At 40.4% G+C, this 14379-nt stretch overlaps 1 protein-coding gene across 1 annotated transcript in view; it reads right to left on the reverse strand.

The window, feature by feature from the left end:
* LOC126326481 (peroxisome biogenesis factor 1-like) overlaps positions 1-14379 on the reverse strand; it is a 392188-nt gene that overhangs the window by 156861 nt on the left and 220948 nt on the right. The window contains exon 14 of the mRNA XM_049995644.1: positions 5632-5691. Coding sequence (XP_049851601.1) covers positions 5632-5691 — 60 coding nt within the window. The remainder of the gene's footprint in view (positions 1-5631; positions 5692-14379) is intronic.

A 14379-nucleotide genomic window follows, 5' to 3' on the forward strand; every position in this document is an offset into this window, starting at 1 on the left:
AGATGACATGGAAAACATGATAGTGTGAGAAGAATTTGACAGAGCACAGAATAATCTAAGTCAAAACAACATGCCTGGAACAGATGACAGTCCATCAGAACTACTGATATCTTTGGGAGGACCAGCCATGACAAAACTATTCTACCTGGTGTGCAAGATGGATGACACAGGCGAAAATCCCTCAGACTTCGAGAGGATTGTAATAATTCTGATTCCAAAGAAATCAGATGCTGACAGGTATAAATAATACTGCATAATGAATAATACTTTGCTATAAGTCATAGTTGCTAAATTCTGAGACAAATTATTTAAGAAGTCAACCTCAGAGAAGATCAGTTTGGAGTCCAGAAAAATGCAGAAACACAGGAGGCAATGCTGACCATACGACTCATCTTAGAAGACAGATTAAGGAAAGGAAAAACCTACACTTATATCCTTTGTAGACTTACAGAAATCTTTTGAGAATGTTGACTGGAGTACAACGTTTGAAATTCTGAAGATAGCAGGGTAAAATACAACGAGTGAAAGGTTACTTACAACTTGCACACAAAACAGACCTCAGTTATAGTGTTGTGGGGCATGGAAGGTAACACTGTTTGAGAAGGGAGTGGGACAGGGTTGTAGCCTATCCCCAGTGTTATTCAATGTGAGCACTGACCAAGCAGAGCGGGAAACCAAAGAAAAGTTTGGGCAAGAAATTAAATTACAGGGAGAAGAAATAAAAACTCTTGAGGTTTGTCAATGACTTTGTAATTCTGTCAGAGACAGCAAAGAACATGTAAGAGAAATGAAACGGAATGGACAGTGTCTAGATAAGACGAAGTACGATGAACACTAACAAAACCAACAGAAAGGTAATGCAATGTAGCCTAATTAAATCACGCAATTAGATTAGGAAATGAAACAGCAGTAGATGAATTTTGTTACTTGGGCAATGAAATAACTGGTGATAGCCAGGGTAGAGTGGATATAAAATGTAGACTGGCTATGGCAATAAAAGTATCTCTGGTGACGTGAGATTTGTTAACATAAAAAATTTAGCTTTAAGTGTTACGAAGTCTTTTCTGAAGATATTTGTCTGGAGTGCAGCCAAGTATGGAACTGAAATGTTGACAATAACCAGTTCAGAAAAGAAGCGAATAGAATCTTTTGAAATGCAGTGCTACAGAAGAATGCTGGAGATTAGGTGGTTATATCATATGACTAATGGGGAGAAATTGAACAGAATTGGGAGAAAAGAAATTTGTTGCACAGCCAGAGTATAAGAGGAGATCAGTTGATAGGATGCATTATGATTAGTACTGGAGGAAAGTGTGAGAGTTGAAGAATACAGTAAGAATTTTCAAATGGATGTAGGTTCCAATACTTATTCAGACATGTAAAGGCTTATACAGGATAAAGTAGCATGGGGAGCTGCATCAAACCGTTCTTCAGACTGAAGACCGCAACAACAGCAACAAAAACAACAACAACAACAACAACAACAACAACAACTACTACTACTACTACTACTACTACTACTAGTAGTAGTAGTAGTAGTAGTAGTAGTAGTAGCAGTAGTAGTAGTATTACTGTAACTACAACACAGTACCGATTTTCCCTCATGTAATTCATTGTAAATAATCCATCAGAGTTCAGAAAGAACAATGGCATCCATAATAACTATACTAGAAGAAAAAATTACCTCCATCGCTCATCAAAATTGGTTTTACCTGATAAAGGGGTAAATAATGCTGCTACCACAATATTTGCTTTCTTTGCCTATGATTTTAAACACCTGACTGAAAACAAGCTGAAAACATTCCTTGTTAGAAACTATTTCTACTGCAGAAACAAGGTGGAAACACTCTTTGTTCGAAACTACTTCTACTGCACAGAGCTATTTTTGTTTAGAAACTTGTAGCTTATTTACAGCAAGGCACTGCATATTTAGTAGCGGTATTATATTAAGCACTGATACATGAACTCATACGCATATGGTCAGCATGCAGCCATTTCTGAATACCAATTAAGTTAACATTCTGTAAAGTGGCTTGTTCCACATCATTACGGTACCTCATGCAAAGTGACCCAAGAAACATGTAACTAACAGAATATAAACAAACAGATCAGAATATCATGGTAATATGTGACTGTAAATGAAGTACTACAAAAGAATTTTAAGATTAGAATATTTTAGCGCTCTCTCTCTCTCTCTCTCTCTCTCTCTCTCTCTCTCTCTCTCTCTCTCATCTATCTATCTAATTTTACCTCCGCACCCTCTTGTGAGATATAAGAAAGAGGAAACAATATATTGACCAGCTCTTCTGCAAACACGCAGTCCCACAATATTGACAGTAAACTTCTCCATATTGCACACTGACACTCTTATAGAGCCTGCCTCTGGAGTTGGATTAGTTTTCGTATGATGTTTTTGCACTTACTAAACAAACCCAAGACAAAATATGACTCTCTTCTTCAGATCCTCTGCATGCTCTTTATCAGTCCTACCTGGCAAGGGTTGAAGACTGAAGAGCAATACCCAAGAATTAGTCAAACAAGGGATTTGTAAATTACTTCCTTAGTAGGTGGACTACACTTTGTGAAGAGACTTCCAATGAAACTCGGTCTGGCATCTGATTTTCCTAACTGGCTATCAAACTGTTAGTGATCACAGATTCTTAACATGCCGAGTAAAAGCTGTCATAAAGCTAGAAAGGAACAGACTCATCATGAGAGTTGTTCAAGAACAGGGAGGTTTAACAATCAAATTAAGCAACAGGTTCAGCATTCTAGGAAATTAATTTATTGATGCAGTTAATAGGGGTAATTATTTAAAAAAGGTAATTTTTCAAGCAACACTAAAAATTTCTAACAAACAATAATATGAACATACTTAGCTTAATGCAAAACTACTCAGAAATGACTCGGGGAGGATGTGAAGCGAATTTAGGTGAAAAGTTTTAGAAAAGAAAAGTGCAAAATGTACACAATGGATTTGAGGATGACAGCTCTCAAAAACTGGAACAATACTGTAATCATTTTACTTCAAAGCAAAGGAGACAATACATACAAAAAACTACAAAGCAGTCAACCTCCTCCATAAATTATCACCAATCAGACACAACAACCTGAATTTTAATCAGGCAAAGCAACAAGTAATTGCAGTCATGAACAAAATTATATTATGGAGTAATGAGTATTAACTACCACTTTGCCTGGCATTCAGAGATTCTGACAAAGCTTTTGATTCAGTTACAACAAAACCCATATGAACAGCACATGATAAACAAATGACTAATTTGACCTATGATATTATTCTGAAGAATATAAGCATCAAAGCTAAGGTTCCTTATGCTTCACCACAACACTGGGACATTCAAGACTGATAAAGGAATCAAGCAAGGAGATTCTGTTTTCAGTAGTCATAGAGAGAGGTTGCTATGTGATTTTACAAAGCATGCAAGAGTAAAACAGATACAAATAGCTGAAGTTAACTCATAAAAAACATGAATGGCTAATGACCTAGTGTATATTGAGGCCCAGAGGATTGCAAGTTTTGCTTTAATGACAGTTCATGTCTAAGCACTTAAGAGATGGTAGTACTAGTAAGAAGAACCCATATGCAATGATTTGTGAAGTAGCCACTGAAGCTGAGGTGTGATGTGCAGAAGTAGGTAGTCAACTATACTCTTGGCCACAGTCTGATAGTAATCAGTCATTCAGTTGGGCAGCTGGTTGGTGATCACACCCACTAAAAGCCTTTGCAGAATCTCAACAGAGCTGATATACCTTCTCTCACAGATGCACATGAAATGATCGAAGATATCTATGACAGGCCGGGAGGAAGAGGACAGGTCTTGCACCTACATCTTCCACAAGGTATGGCCCATATAAGAAGAGGAACACTTATCATACCTTCCAAAGCGGTATTTCGCCACCCACCCAGCCTTAAAAATATTCTAGTGCATCCTTATGCCAGGCCTACTTTCACCACTTGCCATATTGAGTGTCCAAAACAAAACAGGACCCTAAAATGTTCCCAGCATTTCATGACAATGTAATCTGAACAGCAAAGAGATCACCAGAAAATTATCCTACTAAATGAATCTAATCTCTGAAAACATTAATCCAGTGAAAGGCAGCTTGCAACAATAATCGAGAGATGCTCATGGAAGAATGATGAAATGCATTATGGAAATTAATAGGAGAGATAGAAAAAAAGAAAACAATTTGACAAGGGCATGGTTAGAGTGGAAGACATAATTATGACTGGAGTGAAATTAAAATAAATATGGGTACAGTGTGAACCAGATGGAAAGATGGCAGATAGACAGAAGAAGTTCTTTGCTGTATATGAGTGATAGTAAAACCGAAAAATGTTACATTTTCTTATATGCTGGTCCAACAAGCACCACTGGAAAATCTTCCAGTGCTTTCCTTTTTGAATGATACTGGATGACATCATCACAAGGGCACTCATTACCCTCGCAACATAAAATGAAGTAGCTGCCCTAAAAAATCAAAAACAACCACTGGTAGCTGCATATAGTACTGTCATAGTAAGCACTAGAATAAGATGAAGAGGCATCCATTATAGCTACACCTTAAAAATCATTTACGAGATTAAGGATACAATTGTTTTGGTAGGAACAAGCAACATTTTTTATGAATTTCAAACTCAGAAGCAAAGGCACCAATACAAGTATGCAAAAGTCTACAAAATTTTACACTTGCCAATCCACAATAACGAAGGTGATATGAAGGCCTAGAGTGTTCCTCCTACACCTGACAATGCCTCCCTGCATACAACTCTTGAAACACTACAATCAGTCATATTATCAGGATGGGAGTAATTTCCTCATTCTCCTTTGAATATATCTGGCACCAAGTGAATCATTCAATGGCAGAGAGCATTTATATGAGGACAATGTGTATGAAATTGACATCATAAAGTTATTGTCCCATTCTTCCATATTGATAACTTATGAACCCGTACTTCATGACAGTACTGTCTTTCACATATCAGCTCTTGAATCACAGACAGCTGAAATGCTACTTAAGATTCATTTAAATTCTTCATGGTTTTTTTTATAACACCCAACCTTACTTATGAGGTATGTCTCCAAAAAAATTGTTTTGAAAATAAATAAATAAAAGTAAATAAAGCTTGCAGCAAACTAAACCATTGTTAAACAATATCAACAAATAAGGCATGCTTTTGTTATTAGATTTACAGATATTTGAAAGAGTGTACTAAATTGTCTTGAGACCCTAAGAACAAATTGTAATTGTTTGTTTGAGAATGAATGCAAGCTGTATTCACCAAGATAAAGAGGGTAGATCACAAAGTAAATGTTGCACAACATGAAAAGGTGAACAACAACACACTGTAGATATGAATTGGGGATTACAGTGTCATTTACAAAAGAATACAAGTACCAACACCAGATAATCCTCATCACATCAATCGAAAACTGGGGAGACAAATGTTTCTCTCAATTGCAATAGTGTCATAGATCTTTGTTTTTAGTTACCAATAATATTTCCTTAAAGTAAGAAATATTGTGTAAATTACACACATTTAGAGCTTTTATCTTAAGATGGATAAACAAAACAAAAAATCTTTAGAAAACGTAAGTGACCACTCACCTTGGAGCCAAACTATCAAATTCATCAAAAAAGAGTATACATGGCTTGGCACTCTGTGCTCTGGAAAAAAGCAAGCAATTTATTTGTCAGCTTCTATTTATGCAGTATTTCAATTAAATGAATATTTATTAAATAAAAACCTGTTAAAACTATATTTATCTACAGAATTTCTTGATGGCAATGACGGCTCTCGCTGCTTATGTCCTGGTATATAAGTTTCACTTTTAAGTTATTTGTGTAATTGGGGGAGGGGGGGGGGGGGGGGAGGAGGAGGAGGAGGAGTAATTCAGATGCTGAATGAACTGTATGTTGTAAAATCCTGACCTCAAATATAATGAGATATTTCAAACAGAACAACCTCCTCTATCCCAACCTGAATGGATTCTGAAAACTTTGGTCATACAAAATCCGACTTGTGCTTTTCTCACATGAGTGTACTGGAAGCCAAGAATCAAAGTTAAATACATATGGTACATCTTGACTTCTGAAACATATTTAACTCAGAATCACACTGATACTCGTTAATGAAAGTATGGTCTTATGGAGATAGCAAATAAAATTTTTCACTGGATTAAAGATTACTGGTATGGAGGTTGCAACATGTTATCCTGGATGGGAAGTCATCAACATAGGTACAAGTAACTTGAGGTGTGTCCTAGGAAAGTGTGTAGGGACACTTGCTGTTAATGTTGTATATTCATGGCCTGGTGAACAACGTTAACAGCAAACTCTAACTTTTTGCAATTGGTGTGGTTATCTATGAAATACTGTCTGAAAAAAAGTTGCACAAATATTCAGTTAGAAATTGATAATATTTCAAAATAGTGCAGAGTATGGTAGACTGCTCTAAGCATTCAGATATGTAGAATTGTGCACTTCACAAAATGAAAAAAGACATAGTATTCAATACTAAAACATCAAGGAGTCACAATTGGAAACTAGCTGGGAGTGACAGTTTGTGGGGATATGAAATGGAATGATCACATAGGCACTGTTGTAGATAGAACAGATGGCAAACTTCAGTTCACTGGTACAATAAGGAGAAAATGCAATCAGTTTACAAAGGGATTTCTTATGAAAAACATGTGACACAGTGTACTACACTGTTCAGGTGTCCTGTACCCCACCCCAATCAGGCATGACAGGGACACTGGATGTATACAGTATGAATGGTCACAGGTTTGTTTGACCTGTGGGAGAGCATCATGGAGATGCTGAAAAACCTGAACTTGTTGCACACACTTGAATATGGAAGTCAACTATCCTGTTAAAGCCTACCTACAAAGTTTTATGATTCAATATTAAATAAGTAATGAACATTACAGCTCTCTACTTACTGCTCCCATAGAGGCCTTGAGGGTAAGATTAGACTAATTACAAGATTAGACTAATTACAAGATTAGTCTAATTATAATTAGAGGTATTTAAGCAGATAGTCTTCACATGCTGCATACATGAAGGGAATGCTAGGAAACCCAAACATATGGTATAATGAGAACAATTTTTGCCAAGCTTTTTTTGTTACAGTTACTGATGTTAATGTGCACTATATACACATACAGCCATACAATCAAGAACCTGCACTTATATTACGAAAATCAGGAGGGACTTGGATGCATAACATTTTATATGCATAAGAGGCAATCAAAAAGTTCCCATTCAGAGGAGGGCCACATGGACAAGAATCGGTATGCCAGTCAAGCAAAATCACTGTTAGCATTGAGGCAATCATTCCACCACCACACCAAGTTGAACATGCCCATTCGGTAAACACCATGTCCTACTGTGTGAAGACGTCTATAACTGCCTGCTACACATCCTCGTTCAACAGGAACCATCACCCTTGAAGGCCTTTTTTAAGAGGCTGTAGATGTGATAATCACATGGGGAGAGATGAGGACTGAAGGGAGTGTGTTCACATGTCTCCCATTTCAGTTAATCCATAACACACAAGGCTGGCCTCCCAAATTGACCAGCGTCTTGTGTCAAATTGCAACCAGCACGGAATTTGGTGCACCATTCCACACCAATTGTCTTTGACAGAGATGCTGTCCCATACACACTCTTCATGCTCCATTAGATGTCTATCAGTGTTTATCCTTCAGTAGCTAAGAAAATAATAACACATTGGTTCTGATGGTATGCATTTGGTAATAATGTCACTATAGTTTGTTTTCACATTTACCACACACACTTCTGAAAGACATGAATGCCCCTCTAATTCCTTGCCCACATGTCAGTGCTTATGTATTCACAATGGAGTTGTGCTACATTGTCTATAGACTGCATTGACACCCTCAAACAGAAACTTTTTAATTTCCCCTTGGAGTACACATGTAGGAAAACAAGTGGTGGCACCCATGCAATAGCATTCAATGTATGTTACAAAAAAGTTATTAAAATGTAATAAAGCATAAAAATTAATGATAACAGAAATGGCTGCATTACACATTTATATAGCCGATTTAATTACACATTCAAAATGCAACGGCTTTGTGGTAGCTATAGAGTAATGTGACACTTCAAAAACTAAGAATTTCATAGTTTAAAACCCTGACTGTTCTGGGTTGAATGCTCAGTCATATGCAAATGGTTTGAATGGCTATGGGACTTAACATCTGCGGTCACCACTCTCCTAGAACTTAGAACTACTTAAACTTAACTAACCTAAGGACACCACACACATCCATGCCCGAGGCAGGATTCGAACCTACGACCATAGTGGTCGCGCGGTTCCAGACTGAAGTGCCTAGAACCGCTCGGCCACAACGGCTGGCTTAGTCACATGCAGCTATGTATCCACACGCAGGTGAGGATAAACAGCTTACACTCAGGTAGTCAACACTTTCTATACTGATAAGAGGACTGATTAAAGAAGTGTGACTGCAACAAGACACGTTCCACAGAAAAATCCAGTCTAAGTAAATAGCACCCCTCAGGAGACACCGCCTTAACAAAACACTGCCCATGTGATCCAATGAAGTAGAGGGCTATACCAGCAATAGTGTAACTACCGGCAGCACCTCCCAAGCTGGACAGGTCTCTATAAAGGATCCAGATGAAGTGTGTCTCTCAACATCTTGTCTAGTGTCCTATCCTATCCCATCCTAGACTCTCTCTTCCTTTCCTTTCCATCTCTGTGATGTGTGGCAGCAGGCACAGTCCTCTAATGTGGACAGTGGAAGATCCTTGGAAACCAGGACAACGTTGATGCACATAGGCCGCACTGCGAACGGATGGATAGCGTTCTGTAGTCGTGGTGAAGACAAGCTATCTAAGGGGTAAGGTCCTGAAATAAAACCTTGGCAGGTGTGCAGGCCACGAGGTGGCAGCCCCACCAGGACACTCGGGGGCTGTGGGCTGATAACCCGCACCACCAAAAACCACATATCACAGAAACTAAAAGAAGAGACAGATGTATCTTAAGGAGATGACCTTTGGCCTGGAAAGGAAAACCCATATTGGTTTTTGGAATGTAAGGACATTGAGAGAGGCAGGAAGGCTAAGACAGGTTGAAAAAGAGATGGAGAAATACCAACTAGATATATTGGGATTAAGTGAAAAAATAAGGTGGCCAGAATTTGGGGAATTCCAAACACAAAATGGTGGAGTGCTGTTGTATACATGTCAGACAGGTGAGGGCGCGATGCATAGATATGGTGTTGGGCTCTTACTGTGTAAAAGCAGCAAGAAAAGCTTATTGGAGTGGAAACAAGTCTCAGAATGGATAATAACCACATGCTTTAAAACAGATGTGTGATATGTCACTGTAATTCAATGCTATGCACCTACTGAAATAGATAAAGGAAAATTAAAAGGTGTAATTTATACAGAGCTTAATGGAGTCCTTAGACAAACAAATTCTATGGACATAAAAATTTCAATGGGTGACTTGAATGCAAAAGTTGGTTCAGGAAATGAAGGGCTTGAACATATCATGGATGTGTTTGGCACGGGGACCAGAAATGTAAATGGTGAACTGTTGATAAATACGTGCTCTGAACATGACCTAGTCATTGGAGGCACATTGTTTCCACATCATAACAGACATAAGATAATGTGGGTATCTCCAGACCACATTACCAAAAATCAAATAGACCACATAGTCATAAACCGCAAGTTTCGACACTCTCTGTTAGATGTCAGAGAAGCAGATGTTGGAAGTGAGCAATACCTAGTTTTGGCGGAATTCAGACTGAAGATAGTGGTAAATAGAACCAAGCTCAATCACAAGAGAAAGAAAATATATGTGGCAAGGTTAAAAGACCATCAAATCAAAGAAACATTTGCCCTTGAACTACAAGGTGTACAACTTTGCTTCCACCATTTGCTGATAGGTGGCGACAACACTAAGTAGCGGTGGAAAGAACAGATCGTAGATGTCAGACAGTCAGCTTGGACCTCGGTCAACATAATCTCATTCAAACTTCCATCGATTTGTGACTGCATCATAAAGTTGTTCTTGACTGAAAATGTCAGTTTATGAGCCTAATTCTTGTTATTTGCAAGAGGTGTTACTGTTTTGTTTCAATATGAAGAAAACAGCATCTGAGTCTCATCAAGTGCTCTCAAGCACATATAGTAAGGATACTATTAGTGAAAGAACATGTCATGAGTGGTTTCAATACTTCGAGTACAGTGATTTTAACATCATAGACCAGCATAGTGGTGAAAGAGAGAATGTTTCCGAAGCTGCAGAATTGGAGACATTGCTGAGTGAAGACTCAAATCAAAATGAAGAAGAATTGGCATGATTAGTGGGAGTGAAACAGCAAGCCATTTCAAAATATTTCAAGGCCATGGGCATGATTCAGAAAGAAGGAACTTGGGTCCCGTGTGAGCTGAAACCAAGAGACATTAAACGACGTTTGTGTGTTTGTGAACAGTTGCTTCAGAGGCAAAAACGGAAGGGTTTCTGCATCGCATTGTGACTGGGGACAAAAAATGGGTTTATTACAATAACCCTAAATGCAAAAGGCAGGTGACAGGTTGAGATTCATTGGGAGAGTCCTTAGAAAATTTAGTCCATCAACAAAGGAGGTGGCTTACAAAAAAACACATTCGCCCTATACTTGAGTATTGGTCAACAGTGTGGGATCCATACCAGGTCGGGTTGACAGAGCAAATAGAGAAGATCCAAAGAAGAGCAGCGCATTTCATGACAGGGTTATTTGGTAAGCGTGACAGCGTTATGGAGATGTTTAGCAAACTCAAGTGGCAGACGCTGCAAGAGCGGCACTCTGCATTGCGATGTAGCTTGCTGTCCAGGTTTTGAGAGGGTGCGTTTCTGGATGAGGTATCGAATATATTGCTTCCCCCTACTTATACCTCCAGAGGAAATAAGGAATGTAAAATTAGAGAGATTCAAATGGGCACGGAGGCTTTCCGGCAATCGTTCTTCCCGCGAGCCATACGTGACTGGAACAGAAAAGGGAGGTAATGACAGTGGCACGTAAAGCACCCTCCGCCACACACTGTTGGGTGGCTTGCGGAGTATATATGTAGATGAAGACGAAAAATTCATGGGGCTACCCTGACCAAGCTTCCACGTCGAAGGCCAAACCAAATATTCATGGCTCCAAGATCATGCTCTGCATTTGCTGGAGCCAGCTCGGCAAAGTGTCTATGAGGTGTTAAAACCAAGTGAAACTATCACAGGTGCTCATTATTATACGCAATTAATGCCGGGAGACACCACCTTGACAAAGCACTGTCCTTGTGGGTGGAGAGGCTTGCGTATCCGCAGGAAGCTGAGGGCTAAGCCGAAGGTAGAGGACCTACTGCCAGACAGGCCTCAGCCGATGGATCAGACGTCCTGTCTTCCCTATCCACTCTTAATCCTACCCTATTCCCTGACCCAACCCAAGGTGTGATGCGATCCGTGCTGAGGGGTGCTTGGCACATGGGAAGATGTGTCGCAAATGGAGCCTCAGGGATACCGGGCGACCTCGCTGAGTAATTAGCCTTAGACCGCGTGGGAAATTTGTGGTGTGGCCCTTATAGATCCCCAAATCTCATGGGACCAATATGGACACAACTACAGAAAATAAAGAAAAAGAAACTGAGGGGCAAATTGAGACCTCAGATACCCTAACATCGGGGACAGAACCAATGGAAGGCATTTCCACTACTGAATCAGGGTCTAGACCTGAGCCAGAAGTGGGAACTGTAACCAAGATGCTAGACCAGATTAAGATCAAAGGCTTGTCTGGGGTCCAGATGAGGAAGCTACTCAGGGACCAGAGGAAAAAGGAAGGCAAAGAATGGCTTCCTAAAAACAAGTAGAGGGAAGTAAAGGGACTTGAACCTAAGACCCACAGGAAAAAACTGTCTCAGGTTGACGGGAACACGCAGACCACCACAACTTCAAAGAAAGGTAGTTAGCGAATAAGGGAGGAATCAGAGACTCCCTCCTCCCTGGATAAGCGAGTCCAGAAAAGACCGAGGCAAGAAATAAGGAAACAGACCTATAGTACTGCAGTCTAGGTTTTTGGGATGGTAGTTATTCAGGAAGGTTATACACTGGTGGCCATTACCTCGCAGCAAGAGAAACTAGTACAGATGGCCCTACTTGAAAAGATTGGGGGGATGCTGGCTCAGGTCCCAACTTCATGAGGGGCTATCTACATCGTGGTGTACTGATTTTTGTCTGTGAAGGTGTGTGCGCAGTAGAATGGCTCAAGGACAAGGTGCCCACAATATCCCCATGGGAACATGTGAAGCTGCTGGTCAAGATGGCAGTCGAGCTTCTTAAGACCACAAAGATATCATTATGGGTACCTAAGATCCTTAAGGAAGTCTCTCCCAAGACTCTGTTCAGAAAAATAGGGGCGCAGAACCCAAAAGTCCCGACAGAAGACTGGACAGTGATTAACCAGTAGGTAGCTCCATAAGGATGAACCCTAGTGGTGGAGGTTGGTGAGAAGTCCCTGAAGGCGATGCGGGAGCAGGACCTAAAACTGTTTTTAGGGTTCTCGCAGTTCACCATCAGGGTTCTCCAAGATCTCAAAGATGGTAGTAAGATGGAGCCTGGAGTTGCTGCAGATTAATCTACAGCAAAGTAAAGGGGCCTCTGCTGCCCTGAGCCACTGCCTGAGGAGACAGGAAGTGGACATGGCCCTGATACAATAACCTATTTATACAAAGTAGGCTGTATTGGGCCTTGGAGGCACTGCAGGTAAGCTGATCTATGCTAGGAATCTAAGAAACCCCAGAACATGCATCTATGTTAGAAATAGCATTTCTTTCATGCCAATGATGGTTTTCTGCTCTAGGGACTTAGTGACCATCAAAATGCAGCAATGTGAGAAAGGTATCACGAGGGAAATTTTGGCCTCAGCATATCTTCCCCCTCCCTTGGAGGTGAGAAGACTGGTAGAGACTTGCCATCGGCAAGGTGATCAAATGCTGGTGGGATGCGACACCAGTGCCCACAACCTAGTGTGGGGCAGCAAGGACACCAACAGTAGAGGTGAGTACCTTCTTGAATTTCTCTTAGGCAGCAACTTAAGAGGTCCTGAATAGGGGCAATTAACATACATTCAGGAATAGCAGAAGGGAAGAAGTAATTGACCTAACATTTGGTTCCATGACGATAGGTAGCTATGTCAGACAATGGCATGTGGTGTTGGAGCCATCCTCGTCGGACCATATATACATTAAATTCAAGGTTGAAATGGGAATCAGACAGACCATGACCTATAGGGATCCCTGGAAAACAAACTGGGAAACATATAGGAGGGACCTTGACTTAGGCTTATCAGAAATTAAAACCTTGATAAGGAAGCCAGTACAATTTGAGGAAGTAGCAGAGGCTGTTACCTCTGCCATAGTGACCTCATATCAGGACAACTGCACAATGACCAGGAAGTGCACAATTAGGGGTGTTCCTTGGTGGAATAACAAACTGGAAACGCAAAGAAAACAGGTATGAAGACTATTTAATATTGTGAGACATAAAGGACAATGGACTAAATATCATGAGGCCCTTGTCAATTACAATCTTGCAATAAGACAAGCAAAGGAGGCACCATGGAAAGCATTCTGTGAGGAAGTGGTGGGCACAGCTGCACAAGCCAGACTTCACAAGACTCCTACTAGAGTACCAACCAATCCAAGAGGTACATTGAGGAAGGAGGATGGGGAATACACAAGGACAGCACATGAGATGCTGGAATTGCTCCTTAAAACTCACTTTCCTCAATATGCTCTTCCGGACAACACACAAACACCAGTATATGACCCCAGAGAGACAACGGTTCTCAGGCACTCGAAGAAAGGACTGGGAAATGGCCAAGGAGTGTGTGAAATTCAACAAAATCCAGTTGGCAGTGGGAACATTCCAACTGTTCAAGTCACTGGCCCAGATGGAATTTTTCCAGCTCTCCTGCAACAGGCAGGAGGAAAGCTTATAAGAGTCCTATGCAGACTATTCAGGGTTAGCCTAGCAGTAGGAATCATTCCCAATGCTTGGAGGGCAGTGAAGGCTGTCTTCATCCCGAAGCCAGGGCGAATTAATCATACCAAGGCCAAGGATATGATAACAATCAGTCTGTCCTCCTTCATTCTCAAAACATTGGAAAAACTGGTTAATGTATTTGTTGGGGAGAGGAGGCTAAGTAGAGTCCCTCTACACCTAAACCAACACGCATACCAACCAGGTAAATCATATGAGACAGCTCTCCACCAACTCATTGGAAAAGTGGAAAAAGCACTTCACTTCCAAGAAATAGTCCTCTGCATCTTTCT

Source organism: Schistocerca gregaria, chromosome 2 (genome assembly GCF_023897955.1).
Source record: "Schistocerca gregaria isolate iqSchGreg1 chromosome 2, iqSchGreg1.2, whole genome shotgun sequence".
Classification (NCBI taxonomy): Eukaryota; Metazoa; Arthropoda; class Insecta; order Orthoptera; family Acrididae; genus Schistocerca; species Schistocerca gregaria.